The following is a 20,154-nucleotide window of genomic DNA, read 5'->3' on the forward strand; positions in this document are numbered from 1 at the left end:
TATACTCCCTATTCCTCTCTCCCATTTTAAGCCAGTCAATATTTCTTTTATGTATTTTCTGACCCATGTTCTCTTTATTTGACTCCGGGATTATTTGTTAGACTGTTTGGTACTACATCATTGCTTATTGGGGTTCTATTCATTTTTGTTTCAATATTTTTTTTCTCTCTTGTTCTACAGTTTGGATAGCTGCTATTGACCTCAAATTCACTGATCTTTTTTTCTAACATCTACAATCTGATTTTAATGCTACTCAAATTGGAATTTTAGATTTCAGATATTTTATTCTTTCTATTTTAGGAATTGTATCTGGTTCTTTCACATAGTTTCTGTGTCTGTACTGAAGTTTCCTCCATCTCTCTGCTCAATATGCCCATGGCTTTAGGCTCATTAACATATAAGAATATAACATATTACCTACACATCTGCAAAGTCGAATACCTGTGTCATATAGTAGTTTGTATTTAGTGAGTAAATTTTCTTTTGACTTTTTTGTCACGTTTTACTGCTTCTTCACATGTATTGCAATTTTTGCACACTTGATAGTGTGGATTGTGTATTATAGATGCCCTGGGTTTTGTTATCTTCTTCTGGAAAATGGTGAGTTTTACTGCACTATGCATTTAAATTACCAGGGATCATTTTGCTCTTTTGGTGCCTTGGTCTTAGGCTTTTGTAGGTGAGTCTGTTTTGTTTTGCCCCTAGCTCTGGAATATAGTGTTTACCCTTTAAAACTTTTTACTTTGGTCTTGTGTAGAAGTTGACTGTGCTAGTTAAAAATGGTTTACAGGTGTCACCCTAGGTTAACTGAACATTCAGAATTTTTTTTAATTAACTTTTTGAGTCTGAACTGCTTTTTCCTTTTATTTTTTTTATTATTTTTTTTTAATGTTTATTTATTATTGAGAGACAGAGAGAGACAGAGCATGAGCATGGGAGGGGCAGAGAGACAGGGAGACACAGAATCCAAAGCAGGCTCCAGGCTCTGAGCTGTCAGCACAGAGCCCGATGTGGGGCTCGAACTCACAGACCACGAGATTATGACCTGAGCTGAAGTCAGACGCTCAACCAACTGAGCCACCCAGGCGCCCCTGCTTTTTCCTTTTTAAAAGAAAGATCTGCTTCCCTTTGGCAGAGTAGAAGCTAAAGGGAAAGATGGGGTTACCAATAACCCATGTCTGCTATCTCAGTCTGGAGAAATTAAAGAGTTTTGTGCAAGGTGGAAACAAGGATGAGATTTTAGAATGTGACATTTGGAAGGCAAATCACTTTTGAGATAGGAAAACTAGGACTGAGAGAAGGAGGGAACAATAGGTGACAAGTAGGTGGTTTCCCACGGGGAGCTTGATTTTTAACTCCACTGACTTTTGAACCAGTCAGCTTTCTAATCCTTCCTATTATCTCCCACCTCCTCCATTTTATTCCTACCCTGTATTTTGTATTGATATTCTCTGTGTGGATATGGGAGATTAGTTCTGATTTTTGTTCTGAGAGACTTTTTTCCCCTCTGTGTTGGAGTAGATCACCAATCATCACAAAAAATTCTGTGAACATCAATGTTTAAAATCGAGAGCATTGCCTTTCATACAGTGTTTCTGGGATATATCTGTTTCTCTTGAAATTTCCCTATGGCTGTAGGTCCCCACCTCAGTATTTGTACTCTTCAAAATGAAAATCTTGCTATTTTGTGATAAGGGGCTGTTGAATAGACGTGGGAATTATTAGACGCATTGAATTCAGAAGTTAGATCAGAAAATGTAGCACGCTACCTGGTTTGTCTCACTCTGTCCCTGGGACATTGATTCAAAGCCACATGATATAGAATTCAGAAGGCTTAGAATCAGAGTAGATAGACATGGATGCAGCCTTTATTTCAATCAGTAGAAATGAATTCATCTCCACCTATAGACCCAAGTAGTTTTAAAGCTGATATGATAGAGGGACTCAGAGAGGCTTCCTTGATGGGACTCACCCCAAGAATATACATTGGGGGTACATGGAGTAGAACAGCAAGATTATAAACTAAGGAGGTGCTTCCATGTTCTTCCAATGAATGCTTTTGGAGGAATACCACTCTGATTTTTATTATTTCTCGTGGTTCACTGTTGAGATTGTAAAGCAAAGTGCTGATCACAGAGACTTAGTTTTCCAAATATGTGTGTCTGTAGTCTAAAACATAGAAAGTTATTCACGGTTCTTAGTTCTTATTAAAATGCAATTCCTACTCATTGTAGAAAACTAAACAATAGCGAAATGCATAGAGAATAAAGTAAAATCACACGTAATCTCACCACTCAGAAATAAGCCAGGTGGCCTGGATTGGAATCCCAGCTCCAGATCTGATTAGCCTAATAACTTCAGGGAAGCTACCTAGTTTCCTCATCTGTAAACTGGGGGTAAGGAGATTTAAAGAGTGCTATATTTCCTTCCAGTCCTTCTTTTCCCCTGTGCAAAACTAGCCTCATAGTTAGCCTATTTATTTTCTTGCCCTCAACATAGTATGCTGGACAAAGTGCTTTTTTCATGTGGTGCAAGATGTCCAGTCTTTTAGAAAGCAAGTATTGTTGGTCCAGGTCTGACTTTGTCAGATTACTTAAAATTAGATATTTAATTCCCCAGTGAATGCTTTATTCTTTTGAGTCTGTTTGGGCCTCCTGATGGTTCATGAGGATGATGGTTCATACAGCTGCTGCTGTATTTTGCTGAATGAACATGGCAGTTCACAGGGGGATTGTGGAAGACAGTGTGGAGCTAGGGAATGGAAAATTATAAATGTTGAGTCCGAGGGAATGTTCAGTTGGCCCCTGAAGGTCTAAGGACAAAGTCTCTGCTCTTAGTTTATCGGTGAATTGTGTCCAAACATTTTCCACAGGAAATTTTGATGTTCGGTGGGTGGATGGCAGTCTGTGGAGTCTGACAGCTTAAATCCTGGCCATGGCTCTGAAGCCTATTACCTGTGCTCTCTTAAACCACTATGGGTCCAAACTTCTGAAGGTCTGTAAGCCTCGGGTGCCTTTTTGATATTAGGAATAACATCACCTGGATGGTTCATGGAGTTGTTCTGTAGTTAGTTTTCAGTAAAAGACCTTCACACACTGCACACAGTAGGTATGCAGTAGATGGTGATGACTGGGATGGTAGGAAGGATGATGGTGTTAGTGAGTAGTCATACTGTAGGGTTTAAAACAGAGGTTTGATACTTTGATACTTGATTGGTTTTATACTTGGAAATGTGTAACGTCTCAAAGCTTGAATAAATGAAGATGGTAACTCTCTGGGTAGGTATTAAGATTAAAGGGGAACCGCTTGAGAAAGTGCTTGGCACAAGGCAAGCCCTCTATACGTGTTAGCTCTTACTCTCATTATTTGGAACAAAAGACACTGATAGTTGCAGTGAAGATATTTAATAAATTCCTTACTCTTCTTAAGGGATTAGAAGAAAATGGTTCATGTCATAATTAAGAGGATTTATGGAAGACCTTAGTACAACAACAAAAAAAAATAGCCAACGTTTGAAAATTTCTCTTGTTGTTAGCTCTTTTGAAATTCTCTTCTAGTATGAGAAAACTGGGCCCCTCTTTCTTTTTATTCTATGGGGCTCTCTCACCCATTTTTCAGACACAAATACCCTTCCTTGCCACCTGCCTTGGGCTGATAATGCCAAAGAATTTGCTGCTGAAGTTATTTACAGGCTCTGGGTTGGCACCAAAAATCTCAACCGATCCTTGGTTGTTCTGAGGATGAGTGGAAGTCATTGTCATGGCTCTCTTTGACTCATCTGTCTGCAATATAATAATTATCTCCACGGGACACTGTGCCTTGTAGACAAAGCACCCCTCAGGCTTTTTGTGTGCTGTCCTCATCAGCAAGTCACAAGTGGAATGCCATAATGTGTTCATTGTATACATTTTTGAATAAGTAAGTATAACAAAGACAGCATGCTTGCTCCATTTAATCTCAGCTCTTAACTATGAAAACGTAGCACGTTTCTTTTGCTAGTGAAATGGAGCAAGAGAAGCCTGACCAGTCTGGTTCCTAGAAGGCCATCCAAGGTACATTTGGTGGGAACCAAACTGATGGCTTCTAGGGCTCAACTCCCAAAAGCCTGAATTTTCCAGTTACAGTTTGATCAGGCAGCATGTTGAACATCGTAAGGAATTTAGGTGTGCATCACCTAGTATTCTTTTACTACAAATAAAAGAAGGCTCAACTCAAGCAAGCTGAAATCATAAAGTGAAAAGTTGAGATGCAGCCTTCGGGTAAGGCTTACTCTAGTTTCCCAAAGGTTAGTCACCAAGACTTGGGTTTTCTCTTTAAATTTTCCAGCAGACACTTGGATCCATGGGCAAAGAAAAGCTATCAGTGGCTCCTTTGTGTATTGGGAATAGAGATAAGCATACTGGGTTTCAGTCTGATTAGAATAACTTAGGTCCAATGCCCATCTCTGAACCAGTCACTTTCTTCAGGGGAAGGAGTTGTACCAATCAGCTTAGGCTCAGATAACATGCCTGGGCAGGGCTAGTTCTTCAGAAGCACCTGGGCTGCCTGAAGGAAGGGTGGATTCCTGAACAGAGTAGGATATTGGTATCAAAAGAAGGGAGATTAGATATCAAAGAAGACTGCTTTAGAGCACTTAGGCAGGGCCCTCTTTTCTGAAATCAATCAGAAGCAAGGAGGCTTGGCTCTTGCAGAATCCTTAGAATAAACTATTCTGGGCTGCTTAAACCTCATACTATATTCTGTACAAGTCATTTGCCAGGGAACCTGTGCTACTTTGGATTATATTTTTATCTTTGACTATTTTTCCATCATTATTCAGTGAACTTTAATACTGAGCTGATGCATGGAAAGCAAAAGTCTGTGTCTTGTCCTTGGAAGTCTAATAGACAAAATCCCCTGAATTAAAAAATAAGATAGCTCCTTGTCTGGCCATCTAGAGGGACAAAGGAAGGGGATGAGAGAGGGGAGGAGCTAGAGAGAGAGGGAGGAAAGAAGAAAGTGAGAAAAGACACTAGTTGGCTTACTCATGGTATTGATTGTTGAATAAGTTCATCTCTACTGCCACCAGCCCTAGAATAAGCTGTATCAAGGGGCCTAAGGGGGAGTAACAGCCAAGTGGCCAATCAACTCCTAACATTTGAAGCGTTTGTCTTTCTGACTTTTGATTTGAGCTCATACTAGAAAAAAGGTTTTTGTTTGTTCCTGGCTTCTTAATGTGTGTGTCCTGTGCCTCCTATCTGATACCCACACAGGCCTCTTGAACCTCATTTTTAGCTGCTCTCGAGGTTAACTTCCATGTATTTCCCTGGGTTACCAAAAAAGAATTTTCTACAAGTTCCATAGCTTACAGTTTTCAAACCATTCCAAATGTAGCCTAGAGGAAAGCGTCTATCCTTCCCTCCTTTTCCAGTTGGTGGCACCAGGGGGGTTAAAATGGCTCTGAGCTTCTCATTCCACATGTGTGTAGAAGTGTATGTGTCTTACACGGATGCTATAGGTATCTACAGTATGCTATAGGAGCATGGAGGGCGTGCTTCGCTAAGAGAGGGGGTTCTTCATGGAGGAGGCAACATTCAGTAAGCCTTTTAGAACTGAAATGGGGTTCTCCAAGGGTGGGGAAAAGGTGGCTGCAGCACTCCGAGCCTTGCTGGTTCCTGAGCCAGCAGCATCAACACTACCTGGAAGCAGATGAGAAAGGGCGAATCATTGACCTGGCTCTAGAGCCCCAGAATAGAATCTGCATTTCAACAAGATCCTCCGGTCATTTGTTAAGTACCTAAGGTTTGAGGAGCCCTCCTTTTGATCAGTAGTTGGGTCTCAGCCTTGGCAACACACTGGAATCACTTAGGTAGCTTTAAAAATATATACATGCCTTGGCCCTACATCCAGGCTTCTAATAGAATATGTTTTAGGTGTGGCCCAGGCATCAGTTGAAAAAAACAAAACAGGAAGCTCCCTGGGTGATTCTTACGTGCTCCGTCTGGGTCTCAGCCCTGAGGGAGAAGAAGCATGAAGCAGTCAAGGGCCCAGGGTAGGGAGCGTGTCTGGATGTTGGGAAAGAAGGTTGGCTTAGAGCTATCAGGCTGGAGGGAGGGCCAGCCTTGATCATACGGGGTCTTGTTTGCTTCCCTCCTGTGCAGACCATTGGGTAGATGCTAAGGGAACCGTGGACGGTTAGTATAGACAGGGGGATGGTGTGGTCAGCCTTGCATTTGGGAAGCACTGTCACCTTAAGAATGGAAAGGGGCTGATGGCAGGGAAGCCGGTTAGGAGGTGTGCTACAAATGATGCAGGTTGGGAGGGCCAGCTACAGAATTTGCAGGGCCCAGTACAAAATGAAAATGTGGGCTGCTTCTTCAAAAAGCAGGAAAAAAGTGTCATTAAAGGTACCTAAAAGGTAAGACATTTTCCTGCTTCCTGTGTTCTCTCTTGACCTGCCAGGATACTATTTATTTGCTGTCTGATCTTGTGCTCCCTTTAGACACATGGATTCTGACTGGTCAAGCGCAGACCCTCATAGGCACCCCCAGGTCCTGACCCTGTTAATCTGGGGTGCGCAGCCCAGTGGCTGGTGGGTTCTCCCTAACACTAATCACTGGACTGAGGTGCTGTGTCCTACTTGGAGAAGTAAAGAACATAAATGTAAAGATGAAATAAATTTCAAGATAGTACTGCAGAGTAGTAAACCCTAAGTGACAAGCCCTTCTGAGTATACGTCCTTGCGTGACTACACATGCTCCCCCGGGAGGGCAGCGGGGGGGAGGGTGGGCTTGAGACGGTCAAATGAGCCCATGGCGATGTTCAAAGAGGAATATGCTGAGAATTATGTCAAGATCTCTGGTTTGAGTGACTCGATAGATGGTGGTACTGTTAAGAGATCTGGGGGGAAAGGGGCAAGAATTACTGGAATTGGGAGCAGAGGTGACATTTGGGTACCTGTGAATCCTCCCCTTGTTCCAACATTGAATCAGCCCTCTTCTGTCTGGTTTAATTGCATAGGCTGGCACTGTCAGAACAAGGATGAATAATGGAGGGACCGTGAGCTTCCATGCCTTCTTCCAACTCTAATTAGACAGCTCCGGGCAGTTTGTCCTGAACCTGATGCTAAATTTGGTTCTCAATCAAGTGCCTATTCCTGTTTTCTTAAAGATTGTTTTCAGGGACAAGATTTTTGTTCAGTGTCTTTTGGGCACCTACAGAACATATCCCACAGCACTGGCTTTTTTCCAACTCCATGCAAGGTGTCTCCCATGAATAGATTTACAGGGGATATGAACAGGATATCAAGTGGGGGTTTCCTTGTAGCCCCAGGTTGAGGTGAGGACGAAGTGACACTAGGCACCGCAGGTTCTAAAGAGAACAGCCTTTTCGCTGGCACTAGAGTTGGAAATCCTGCCCCCACTCCCCACCTCCAAGCCCATTTGAGGGCAGACAGCTGGCCTGCCTTGGTCTGCCATGTGAGCACTGATGAGGGGCCTAATAAGAGATCAGGTTCATGGAAAGTGGTGCTCTAGGGGGCGCTGTTTCCTGCTGGGAGTCAGATGGGCAGTGGGGGGTGGGGGGATGCTCCAAGAGACTCTTCTATATTTTGGGGGTGCCTGAAGAAGGGCAAGTCCAGCACTGGTCAAATGTCTTCTAGGTGATAGATGTACTAATATATCCTTGTGTCTGTCTGAACAGGGAGAGACCTGGAGGGAAAGGGTAAGGGTTGGCGAAGGGGCAGCTCTGAAGTGGCCTATGTCTGGGCCAGCAAAGATACGTGTTTCCCAAGGGTCAGGTGGGCAGTGTGGAAAGTAGCTGTCATCTTGCTTAAACCCAACAAGACGGTTGCTCTTCAGAGGAGGTCCTCACAAGGCAAGAAGTTTGGCAGTAATTGCTGGTGGTAGGAGCTGCATGGGTGGGCCCTTTGGGGCATGTTGAGGAGCTGTTGGTCCTCTGAAGAATCCATCATAACCTCACAAGAGAGCCAACATTTGGATGCTGGGATGCACAGAGGACACCAAAGGCTAGGCTGTGTTGTAAGAAAACAAGCCATGGTGAGATGGTTGCCCGGCAGCCTGGTAAATAGAAGATTCTGCCTCTTTACTGCTCTGTTTTCCCACCCCAGCTATTGAAGAGGCTAGAACCTAGAAGCTTGAAGGAAGAATAGTGTAGAGCTTCAAACTATGAGTGAAATTAGAGCAGTTAACTAGACTGGCCTAATTGTACTAACCTAAAATGGTCAGAGTGTTATGGCGTCTGTACAAGATATCATTTAGAGATGAGAAAGCAGGAATTCAACATAGCAGGGTGGAAAACCAAGCCAACGAAGGAAGGATGGAAGGAGGGAACTGTTTCACATTTCTATTAAGTCCTGACACTTTTGGGGGTGAGCAGGTGAGGCACTGCTATTCATTGTTTTACCTCCCTTGGGTTGAGCGTGAGCAGGTGCTGGTGCTCCCCTGCCCCTCCCCATGCTGTTCCATAGCAGGGCTCTGGAGTTCTACTGGAACACATCCTCAATATTTAATCTCTGGTTTGAATTTAAACAGTCACCAAATGTTTGCTCTCCACAAGTTATGGGCCTAGGTCACTTAGGGCATTTTGGGGTACATTGGGGGAGGATAGGCATCGTCCTACCCCTAACGAGAGTAAGATCCCATTGGAGAGCCACAATTGTGTACCCAGGCCATCTGGAGAATAGTACTGTGACTGAGAATCCCCTGTGACTTTTGTCTTTTATTTCATGTCAGGATAAAATCTGGGAATTGTATCAATGGTGAAAATCTATAAAGGGTGAAAGACTTCAAAATGTTTTTTTAGGCGCGCCTGGGTGGCTCAGTTAAGCGTCCCAAGTCAGCTCAGGTCATGGTCTTGCAGCCCATGAGTTCGAGCCCCGTGTCGGGTCCTGTGCTGACAGCTCAGAGCCTGGAGCCTGTTTCAGATTCTGTGTCTTCCTCTCTCTCTACCCCTCCCCCACTCACACTCTGCCTGTCTCTGTCTCTCAAAAATGAATAAATGTTAAAAAAACTTTTATTAAAAAAATAATAAAATAATTTTTTTTTTAAAGAGTCTATCCTGGGGGCACCTGGGTGGCTCAGTCGGTTAAGCGACCAACTTCAGCTCAGGTCATGATCTCGCGGTTCATGAGTTTGAGCCCCACGTCAGGCTCTTTGCTGACAGCTTGGAGCCTGGAATCTGCTTTGGATTCCTCTCTGTGTTCCTCCCCTGCTCATGCTCTGTCTTCTCTCTCTCTCACTCTCTCAAAAATAAATAAACATTAAAAAAATAGTCTATCCTGCCCCAATTATTTGTCAAGCTACAGTTTTGTACCCAATTAATAAAAGACAAGCCGACCAAGTTCTCCAAATGTGCATTGTGGGTCCTCCGGGTATTTTATCCCTGAGTCCTTCCCATTACGCGTGTTTGTCCGGGGAGAGCATTAGGGAAGCTGCAAGGTCGCTTTCCTCATGTGGTCAGCAGAGCCCCTCTTAGTGGACAGCATGCAGCTAATAGTCTCTTGCCAGGGGAAGCTGTCTTGAAATCACATCATTTTTCCCCGCTAGTCCTTCTCAGTGTATAGCCAGTGGAAAAGGGAGGACTGCGTTATTTCAGTTCCGGCAATGGACACATCAAAATTGCCTCCCTCTCCCCTCCTCTTTCCCTGGAGGACCTAATTTATTTCACGCAGTTTGACCTATCCCTGCTTAGAAACCGCCATTGTGATTCTCTGTTGAGGCATTTCCCTGCTGCCTTTTTTGGCCCCCAAGCAAACCCACCAGGCCACAGTTCCCCTGCACAATGATGTCAGTCTGGCTGCTGGGCCCAGCTGGATGGAGGTGTGTTTTATGAAGTTCAACCCTGCACCCTGGGCCATAAATACACGTTGTGCACATAAATGTACAGCTAACATTGCCCAGACCCCTCCGAAGCACCATGTTAATAAGCAGACAGTAAGTCTTTAAAATATGGAAAAGCAGTTAATCTTTCCGCTGGCAAATCCTTTGTAGGGGGTTGTTTCCCCCGCTTCAGGATAGCTGCATGCAGGGCTTTGAATCATCTAGCATTTGGGGGAAAAAGAGAAGTTTGCCATGGGACTTCACGGAGAATGCTTGGGGAGCCTTTTACTAAGAGGGGAAGTGTGCTAAAACCAGTATCTTACCCTTGTCATTAAGTGAGTCATCACTCGGTCTGCCTTCAAGGAGTTTGAGCACTAAGAGTCCCTATACAAGACAAGAGGTGTGCCACCTCCTGGGGCCCACCATGGGCCCGGCCCCGAGGCTTGCAGTCTGCCCCTGTTGATCCAGGAAGTGATCCAGCCTCCTGTTCCCCCATCTCCAAATGGGCACAAGCAGGTCTCATTCACATAGCTTCAGTAAGAGTTTGCTTACCCTCTCCGAGTCCCAGTCTTCTCCTTTGTAGAACAAAAGTGTCAATACTCTGCCCTTCACATAATGTCCTGTTTTATAAATGTTTTAAGACTACAGGAACACGGGCTCCTTCTAAAGAACTTTAACGTTAGAGATTAAGTTCATTTGCTTTGACAGTTACCCCTGTTAGTCTCTTCCCCTCCTCCCCTCCTCTCACCACTGCCCTTGCTCTCTCTCCCATAGATGACATGGTAGGAGGGCCAGACTTGAGGGTGAGGATAGGGGCTCAGCAGACAGAAGGTGACTCGGACCGGTACCTGCTCGCTTCATCGGAGAGAGAGCGGGTCTGCAGCTTGCTTCCAACCGCTGAGCCGCCATGACTCTTGTCTGCGTGGCTCAGGCAGAGAATGGGAGTTGCCAGTGGGTTGATTTAAGGATGCCATAAATGAGAACTGTCAATTCTGGAGATGACATAGTTTATGTCTTACAAATATTTCATTTCATTTGGTACTTTCATTTCTTCATATTGCTAGGAAGACGCTTCATATGCAGTTCTCTTTGCATTCAACTCACAAGGGTCTACTTGTTTCGTCCATTTGTTCTTTCTGTGACTACCTGGAATCGTGGATTGCTTACTGATCTGCTACCACTGGCACATTGGATACATCTGATCCACCCCACTTATTTTTTCTTGTTCTCTGTAGCAGAATTAAATACTCTTAAATGAATATTTCTAAATATTCTTAAATATCCACACTTTGTTATAGTTTTGCAACATTGTTTCCGCACTTACTGTGTTTGGGGATATTCTTTCACAGCAATAAACAATCTCCTTTTCCCTTTCTTCTGGTGCCAAGTAGACCACAGATCGGACACACTGCTTCTTACTTAATCCTCCCTCTGTTGATGGACTTTGAGGTGGGTTTCACGGTTTTCTCTTCTCACTGAACAATGTTACCAAGAGCATCTTTACACGTGACTTGTTGGTTCCAGCACAAGAGTGGCTCTTACTGAGAAGTAAAAGTACTGAAGAAATGAGCTCTACTTCATGTCCACTGCAGTAATAGCAAATTTTCTCCTCACGGCTGTAGAAGTTCACTTTCCCACCGGCAGTATAGAAGGATGTTCACTTCTTCAGACTCCGTCATGACGTGACCATAGATTCAATTTTTGCCAGTCCACTAGTGGAAAGTGCATTCCGTTACTTTAGTCTCACTGTAACTTCTATGCTCTCTCATTTTGAGTGAGATCGAACCCCTTTTTATATATCAGTTGTCCAGCTGTGTTGCCAACTGTGTTTCCTCTTCTGTAAATCCTCTCATGGGTTTTGATACTGGTTAGGGCATGCACCTTGGCTTTGCTTCCCTTTTTCTAAAACTCAAGTTTATATGATTGTCCAGACTGTTCTTTATATTTACTCTTCTGAATGAATCTTAGGGTCATTACTTCAAACACCATCGACAGTCCCAATAGGAATCCCTTTGAATTCCTTTGCTTGAATTAAAAGGTCCATTGAAAGAGAAATGACATCCTTCACATATGTGTTCCTTTCCACAACTATTGTACTTCCTTCAAATTCTTAGTTTGTCTTTTTTTTTTTAATGTTTATATTTATATTTTTGAGAGAGTGAGTAGGGGAGGGGCAGAGAGAGGAAGAGAAAGAATCCCAAGCAGGCTCCGTGCTGTCAGCACGGAGCCCAACATGGGGCTCGATCGCACAAAGTGTGAGATCATGACCTGAGCCAAAATCAAGAGTTGGATGCTTAGTGGACTGAGCCACCCAGGTGCCCCTCAGTTTGTCTTCTTATGTTCAGTAAAGATGATCATTTTCTTAATAAAGAAGTCATTTACTAGATTTATTCTTAGGCATTTCATAGTCATTATTGATATACTCAATGGTTCTTTATTTCAAAAATGTTTTTTTCATTGGTTACTGCCTGTGTCAGGGATAGGCTGTGGTTTTATATGCTAATTATGTAACTGGTCAGCTCGCTGAGTTCTTTTCTTCTACTAGTTGGTCAGTGGGTTCACATGGGTTTTCTATGAACACACTGATATCCGTTCTGTGGGTGATTTGGTCGTATGCACTTGTGGGTAGATTCTCAATGAACATTTCAGGGTTTTTTTCATGGCAGTCGGTCTGCTTATGTTTTTACAGCTTAGCCAAATGTTGATAATTTATACTTTATCCCCAAAGGTGTGTTTGCTCTAAGTTTTCAAATTGTTTACAATGGTACACATAATAGTCACTTAAAATGCTTAAATGCCTCTGGATCTTTTGGGTTTTAATGTGACTTTGTGACTTCTTTCTTTTGTGCCAAAGGCTGATTTATGTCAGTGTTCTTTTAAACCAGAATTTGGGTCTTTCAGTTATCTTCACAGTTTTATTTGCATTTATTCTTCTGCTTTTATCTTCACAAATTCCTTTTGTCACTGAGTCAACAAATCTTTGCTGAGAATCTGCTCAGTCCCAGTGCTGGGCACTGGGGGAAGTCTCTAGGGGTGGGGGATGGGCAGATGCAGCCTCCCTACCAAGGAAACTGCAGTCGGTGGTGAGGGGCGGACAGTAAGCAAGGAAGGAGGAAGCAGAGGCACTGGAGCGGGAAAAGAAAGGTGGTGAGGTCATGGGTCCTTCACAAGACCCATTCAGTCGAATGGTAAGGACTACAGAAGAATTGCAGTGAATGGAGGAATTCAGGGGAGTGGCCAGATTCTGGAGAATTCTTTTCAGGACTGTGCTATAAAAGGGGAGGGAGAAATAGGGCACTGGTGAGGTCAAGGAAGAGTTTTGTTTTTCCTGAGGTGAGAGATGTGACAGCATGTTTGTGAACTGAAGGGAATGGCAGGTAGTCAAAGGTAACTATGCAATGATCACCTCTCTTCCCTTCCATCAGCCCCATCCTTGGAGAAGCCTGAGAGCTGGCTTAGGAGAGAGGCATCAGTATTCAACCCAGGGTACCAGAGGGAAGACCAAGTATAGGGGCACAGGTGCAGGCTTGTGTTCGTATTTTTTCCAGCTTCTCCATCCAAAACCTTAGTTCATTTGTTGGCAAACTTCCTCCCCCCTCCCAATAAACAAAATATCTAAGGTCATATTGCACAGATTTGAGTCTGGGCTGTTCTTAAATTCTCAAAGATTAATGGAATGTTGTTTTTAATTTCATTTTTAATTTCCACTGTTTATATATTTTTTGCTATTAATTTCTGATTGTATTTTTACCCTAAGAGAAGAATATGGGGGCTCCTGGGTGGCTCAGTCGGTTAAGCATCCAACTTCAGCCCAGGTCATGATCTCACGGCTTGTGAGTTCGAGCCCCACGTCGGGCTCTGTGCTGACAGCTCAGAGCCTGGAGCCTCTTCAGGTTCTGTGTCTCCCTCTGCCCCTCCCCCACTTGCATGCACTCTCTCTCTCTTAAAAATAAGTAAACATTAGAAAAAAAATTTTTAAAAAGAGAGAAGAACATGTAATTGGTGCTTTCAGCTCTTTGGACTGTGTTGTAGTTCCCTGTATTTGAAATTAGCTTATATGCTCTGTTGCTTAGATCTGAAGAGTCTTCACTCCATTTTTTAATAGATCATATATTCATCAATCACTTGTGGCCTTTCTATGAATCTGTACACTCTGATCGTAAACGTTCATGTCCTATCTTGTTATACTGTTATACTGTTTTTCAATATGAACTATTTCTTTATTACATCTTAAAGATTTTTCCCTCTGAATATTTGTAGGAGAATCTTACTAAACCTGTCCCTCTATTTTGTCATTAGTATTTTTCTGGTGTATCCTCACGTCTTCCCTCACGTCATTCTGTTTGAGGAGTATGTGCTACAGACTGCATAATGCTGATGTTCTGGCAAACTCAGCTTAAGAGTCTCTGCCTTTTTTTTTAAATTAATTTTTTTGAGTCTCTGCTTTTTTGGTAAGTGAATCTAACCGACAGACATTTATTGTGATTGGTAATAATCTTATACTGGAGGTGGTGTGTGTGTGTGTGTGTGTGTGTGTGTGTGTGTATGCACGTGTGTGTGTTATTTACCATGCTATCTTGGATTAATCAGATTTGCATTCTTTAGTTTCTTTTCAGTAATTATCCCTAAATTTTAAAACACAATTTTCTACCTGTATCTCAAGTTGGTTAGAATCTATTTTCCTCTGGACTCTGACATACCTTTTATTTTTCTTTTTTCCATTCCCTCAAAACTTTAAGTATGTTGCTCTGTTTTGTTCATCTAAAGTCCCCCATTGAGAAGTTGGTGTCATTCTCATTCTTTAAGTAATTTCTTCCTAGAGAAGCTTTTAGGATTGGTCTGTATCTTTGATGATCTAAAGTTTCACTCATGCTTGAATGGCCCCTTTTAATAAAAGAAAAGTCAAATTTTTCTTTAATGGGGAAATATTCTCTTCCTGTGGAGCTTTTTTTAAATCTCTTTTTCCTTTATTTGCCATCTGGTAGATTCATTTGGGTTAGTATTCTAGTCAATCATTTGTTCTTTAAAGAGTTGTATGATCTTGGTTTTGCATTGGTCATTTAGACTCTATTAGCCTGCCCCCAACATGGAAATCTTTGGTTTTCTGATGAGCACCATCTGAGGTAGGTTATATTTATTCTCATAGGCATAATCCATTATAAAGAGGCCACCTGCTAGGGCAGTGTCATTGCAGTGGTGAGAAGGTACCCAGTGCTAAAAGGGGAAGGTAAAGCCAACAATTTTAAAGCCTTAATGAGACAGCAAAGTCAAACTTTTTTCTCAAGCCAGACAGAGTTGTGGAGAGTGTGGGAGGGCAGAGAGTTCATGTTCCAGAGTATGGTGTAGGCATTGAGGAAGCATCTTTGAGGAAAGTCATGTCTTGTTTCTTCCTATGGAGAAAGAAAAACAATAACCATAATTTCAGGATATTAGATAAACAGGTGAAGGCATTTGTAGACAAGAAACGGGTTGTGTTATAATCTCCAAGGCATTCTTGGATAATTCAACATATGAAGTGGTATTGGGTAAAATGAAAAGGTAGTCCTTTCTCCTCATTATAATTTCCCACAAAACAAAGGATTCTTTTTCATTGCATGATTTTAGTAAACTGTGATGAGAATAGAACAAATTTGTTGAGAGAAAGATGAATGGAGGTAAAAACTTATGGGGAAATTGACTATGTTGTTATGTTACAGTCTATTTCATCTGACTGAACTGAATTTAGTGAAATGTCATGAAAAATTATACGATGGGAGTTCTAGGCTTGTAGCTAAATATTTAGCTACTCCGTTTGCTCTGGAAGAATATGGGATTTTGTTTGCTAATTTGTTCCTCCACAGAGCCAGTAGCATTTGTTGTTCCAGGAGTGTTTTTACGGTGGCGTTACTTTGTCATTTCACTGTGTTGGATGATGAGAGAGGAGGTACCATTAGACTTACTTCCATTGGACTGGCTGTACTGATGGACCCAATGTCAAAGCTGCTTCACAGCCTGAGCACTGGCACACGTGGCCCCAGAACTGGGGAACTCCCCAACAACCAGCATCCATCTCATGCCAGTATTGTACCTCTATTTTGGGCAGACATTGTGCAAAGCAGTACAGGAAGGGTCTAGGATATTCTCTTCATCCTTTTGGCAACTTCAGGTGCAAACTGGGAGAAGGAAGCAAAGCTTGGAAAAGCCCAAGCCTTTAGGCCTTGGAAATTGAGATGATTTAGCCAACTCTGACTCTCTTGTTGTGCACATACAACATTCCAGTCTTCCCAGGGTGAGTTTTATGACCTCTGTGTCACCATAGCCATAGGTTGTCTTCTTACACTTCCTGCACTGTTGTCTTCTTAATGAAGCTTGGTATTTAACCGTGAAGAACCTTGTGGAAGGAGGCAACTTTAGTAGTAAGGCAGTCTCTGAAAACTGTTTTCTAAAATATTATAGTAGTTAACTCCCCAGGGGAGTTTTCCTCAGGATTCTTAATTTGATGGACGGTAAATGACCACCCACTGTCTGTGCTTCATGTTCCAACAGGTCCTTTGTCATCCAGCAAATCCCAAGCAGCAATCTGTTCATGGTGGTGGTGGACAGCAGCTGCCTGTGTGAGTCCGTGACCCCCATCACCATGGCCCCCATTGAAATCAGGTATATCCTTTTGTGTGTAGGTCCAGCTACTGCTGCTGAAGCCAGGGAGGGGGATCTACGGGAAGGAAACCTGGGGGAGAAATATTAGGGGGAAATGACGGCCATTCCACTGTTGGAAAGAGAGGAGTCACGAAGGGAGTGCAGTGCCAAGGTTTGACCTTCAAAATGCAGAGTAAGGGAAAGTGATGACATCTTAGCAATATGCCTTAACTTCAGTCAACATAACGAATCCCTTAAGTGTGAACGTTTAAAGGCCCAGAAGATCAGAAGGCGTCCCGAGTCTTGTCATGGCTTCCATCCTGAGGTAAGTCTGAGAGACCTTCATGTTCTCTTTTTCTACCAGGTTCACCATGAGAATCTCACAGTTGACAAAGAACTCTAGTTAAGAAGTTTACTTGTGAAGAAACAATCCTTTCAGGCAAATCAAAGGAAGGCTAATGGCACTTTACTTTCAGCCCCTCAGTGCCTTCTTATTTAGTCTGTGCTTAAGGGTCTTATTGTATCCGTATACATATTTCAAAGCCTCTTTATTCTCTTCCCTATTACGAACGTACCGTAGTTCTCTCTCTTCACGCTGTTACACGCAACGTGGCTCTGACCATCTTGGTTTACTTATTTCAAATTGCAGTACAGATTATTTTCCCCTGCTTACTTTTAGACAGCCTTTTATTGATGAGAAATTCATGTAAAGCAGAAATGGCAATACTGATACCAGATTAAGAGTCACGGTTTCTGCGAGGGGACGATAACCACCACACGGAGGCACAACTACAAAGGCCCTCCATTGACACCAGAAGTGACGATCACAAGAACATCAAACTTAGCACCGAGAAAGGTGAACCTGAAAAAGGAATACCCCCCCAAAGTGTCATAGGCAAAAAAAAAAAAAAAAAAAAACCCTTTCTGGTCTAGCAAAAATAATAGAAATTTAAAAATTAACTCCACCCCATTTTAAGAAATGGAAAGCTAGCCTAGACCAATTATTATTATAGGGATACTGGGAAAATCTCTATTTTTAAAAATGCACCAAAGCCAATGGACTGGCTTTAAGTCCACCTTTAAATAGCAAATAATTTTCATCTTTCCTAAACTCTCCAAGTCCTAGCAAATGATGTTAAAGTCAATATAAGACCAACAAGAACTTGGAATTGACTGAGAATGTTTGCTTCTATGTTCAAAGGAGAGTTCACTAGCAACATATTATACAGATATATGCTGGAAAGGTCTTTGGTAAAACTCAGTGATAAAATTCAAATAAAAAAAACTTTATATAAAATTCAAATAAAACTAATAGTCCCCAAACACTAAAGTCACTTCAGTTAAAACCAGGACTGTCTATGTAGACAACCAAAATCACTAAAGTAGATATCTTCTGGGGTTAATGAGATAATTTTCTCCGGTAAATAGATGTAAGTATTCAAAAATTAGTATTTTTTTCCTCTAAGTTTCTAAACCTAATAAGATGAGGTCAGTATGACAGAATAGAAATTCTTAGATATAACCAAGGTTCAATTCAAAGCGGAAAATACACATTAGATTTAAATGGTAAAATAATAGTCTCACAAGAAATGTTAGGAATTGGAGAAATCTTCCTATCCAAGACCAGACAGCTGTGAAAGAAAAACAGAATGTATCTAATTATATAAAAATTACAATTTTTTATGGAAAAAGAGAATTTACAGTTAATAGCCAATTTATACAACTTAGAAAATTATTTATAAGCCAAATCATTAAAGAAATTTTTAAAATTGAAAAGTCAAACAAGTACATATAAAAGGAAGCCAAGGGCATGAAAGTTAAAAGTCACTGGGTGATCAGAACGGACAGGTGATGATGAAATATCCGGCTACAGCCATGAAAGGCAAGAATACCCCTCGCCCTGCACTCACACTCCTGGGCATCTTTACCGTAGGCAGGGGCCCAGGCCTGGACCATGGACTGGTAGTGACCTGCACTCAGCACTGTTCATACCAACAGAGAACAGAGAAGATAATGAATGCCCATCGATAATAAAATAGAGCTAGAAAAATGGAGTTAGAAGAGTTGCCATCAACCCGTGGATAAAAAGCGTGCTGCAGAAAGGATTACGTAATGTGATTTCATCTTTATAAAACGAAGCCCTCCTTTCCCCACATATAAAGAAAGAAGGCCCACAAAACCTCTTACAGCTGGTGCTGAAATGATCAGGCCCCTTGGATGTCAGCCTTTACTTACATTCTGACAGGAAGACATTAGAAGGGCAACATTCGGCTGTTCTAATTCGATCACAACAGACAGCTCCACCACCAGCCCTTTGCCTCTTGAATGGTCTGTGTAATAATACGCACAGAGTAAGTTTGAACATTTAGGCACTGACAACTGAAATCAGAGATTCTTGTCACAAACTTGATGAAATTTAGACAAGTCCACTTCTTTGTGTTATCTACTTTCCAAAAGACTTGATTCCTACATCGGAGAGTGCAGGGAGAGGTCTGGGGACTCGATGTAGCTCAGAAAATTGAAGGCGTCTTGGAATCCATCTCGCTCTAACTGACCCTGCCTTTCCCTGTAGGAGAATGCAAGGGAGTGTGGGGGTGCACCGAGCCTGCAGGCCAAGATGGTCCTTGTCGTCTTCCCTCTGCTCTTGATGCTCTTTTCAAGGTGACACTGAGATGTTCTCTTGGCATGCTAAATTATGGATAAACTGTGAACCAAAATATGGTGCGACATAGGAGACATGAAATATAGTCCAACCATCAGCATCTCATGATTTTAAACTGTGCGTGATATAAACTCTTAAAGATCTGTTGACAAAAAAAAAAGTTATCTTTTTACTTTGCCAGTCATGCAAATGTGAGTTTGCTACATGATAATCACCCTTCATCAGAAACGGGGCTGCAAGTGGGCAGTGTCCCTTCTGCTTGAAACCCATTGAAACCAATTTAAAACTGTGTACTTTTTAAATAAAGTATATTAAAATCATAATCTTCTGAGTTTTGCTTTCTTGCTGAGAATACAGACAGAACCGCATGGAAAAGTCACCCATTCCAGATACCGGGAAAGGGCGGTTGTTGGCAGAGACTTTGCTCTGAAGCAGATTCTAGACAAATATTTAACAATTGTTTAGGTGCTTCACTCACAGTTATAAAAATGTTTACAGAAGTAAACCAAACTATCATCTTCATGGGAAGCGTTTATTACAAAGAGCCCTGAATAATTTTTTTTTGAACTAAACTTCAGTAGAAATCATAATCAGGATGGGAACACGAGCTCCCAAGATACTCGAGTGTTGAACTATGTGGGAAGAGGAATAAAGTCATAAATGCGAGGAATTCATTCTGAAAAGATTTGATGGAGGAAGAGAACAATGACTACAAATGACTCTCAAGCTTCTGCTTGAGCATTTGGCTTCTGGCTTTTTCCCCATAAACAAGGGATGAAATTAGATCTCAAATATTACAAGATGTGAAACTACCCAGACGTGTAAGGCATTCCTAAAACACTGGATCCTGAACCAAAGAAAACAGATTCCACCGGATCATGGTTACCAAATAAAGTGGAATAATTTCCATGCCTCACTAGAATCGAGAATGCCTTATTTTATGAGACAGACATCTAAAAGTCATGGGGAGAATGCCACTTAAGCTTTAAAAAAAAAAAAGCCCACATTATTATGTTGATATTGTAGAAAAACTGATGTGATTATCCTGCCTTCTCCTGA

At 42.1% G+C, this 20,154-nt stretch overlaps 1 protein-coding gene across 1 annotated transcript in view; it reads left to right on the forward strand.

Moving 5' to 3' along the window:
- CACNA2D3 (calcium voltage-gated channel auxiliary subunit alpha2delta 3) overlaps positions 1–19,098 on the forward strand; it is an 857,341-nt gene extending 838,243 nt beyond the window's left edge. The window contains exons 36-38 of the mRNA XM_047096680.1: positions 16,344–16,456; positions 16,676–16,758; positions 19,006–19,098. Of these exons, the coding sequence (XP_046952636.1) occupies positions 16,344–16,456; positions 16,676–16,758; positions 19,006–19,098 (289 nt within the window). The remainder of the gene's footprint in view (positions 1–16,343; positions 16,457–16,675; positions 16,759–19,005) is intronic.
- Positions 19,099–20,154: the final 1,056 nt, after the last annotated feature.

The sequence above is a fragment of the Lynx rufus genome, unplaced genomic scaffold, assembly GCF_022079265.1.
Source record: "Lynx rufus isolate CCGP_SWC_20201006 ecotype Redwood Valley unplaced genomic scaffold, mLynRuf1.p SCAF_4, whole genome shotgun sequence".
Lineage (NCBI taxonomy): Eukaryota > Metazoa > Chordata > Mammalia > Carnivora > Felidae > Lynx > Lynx rufus.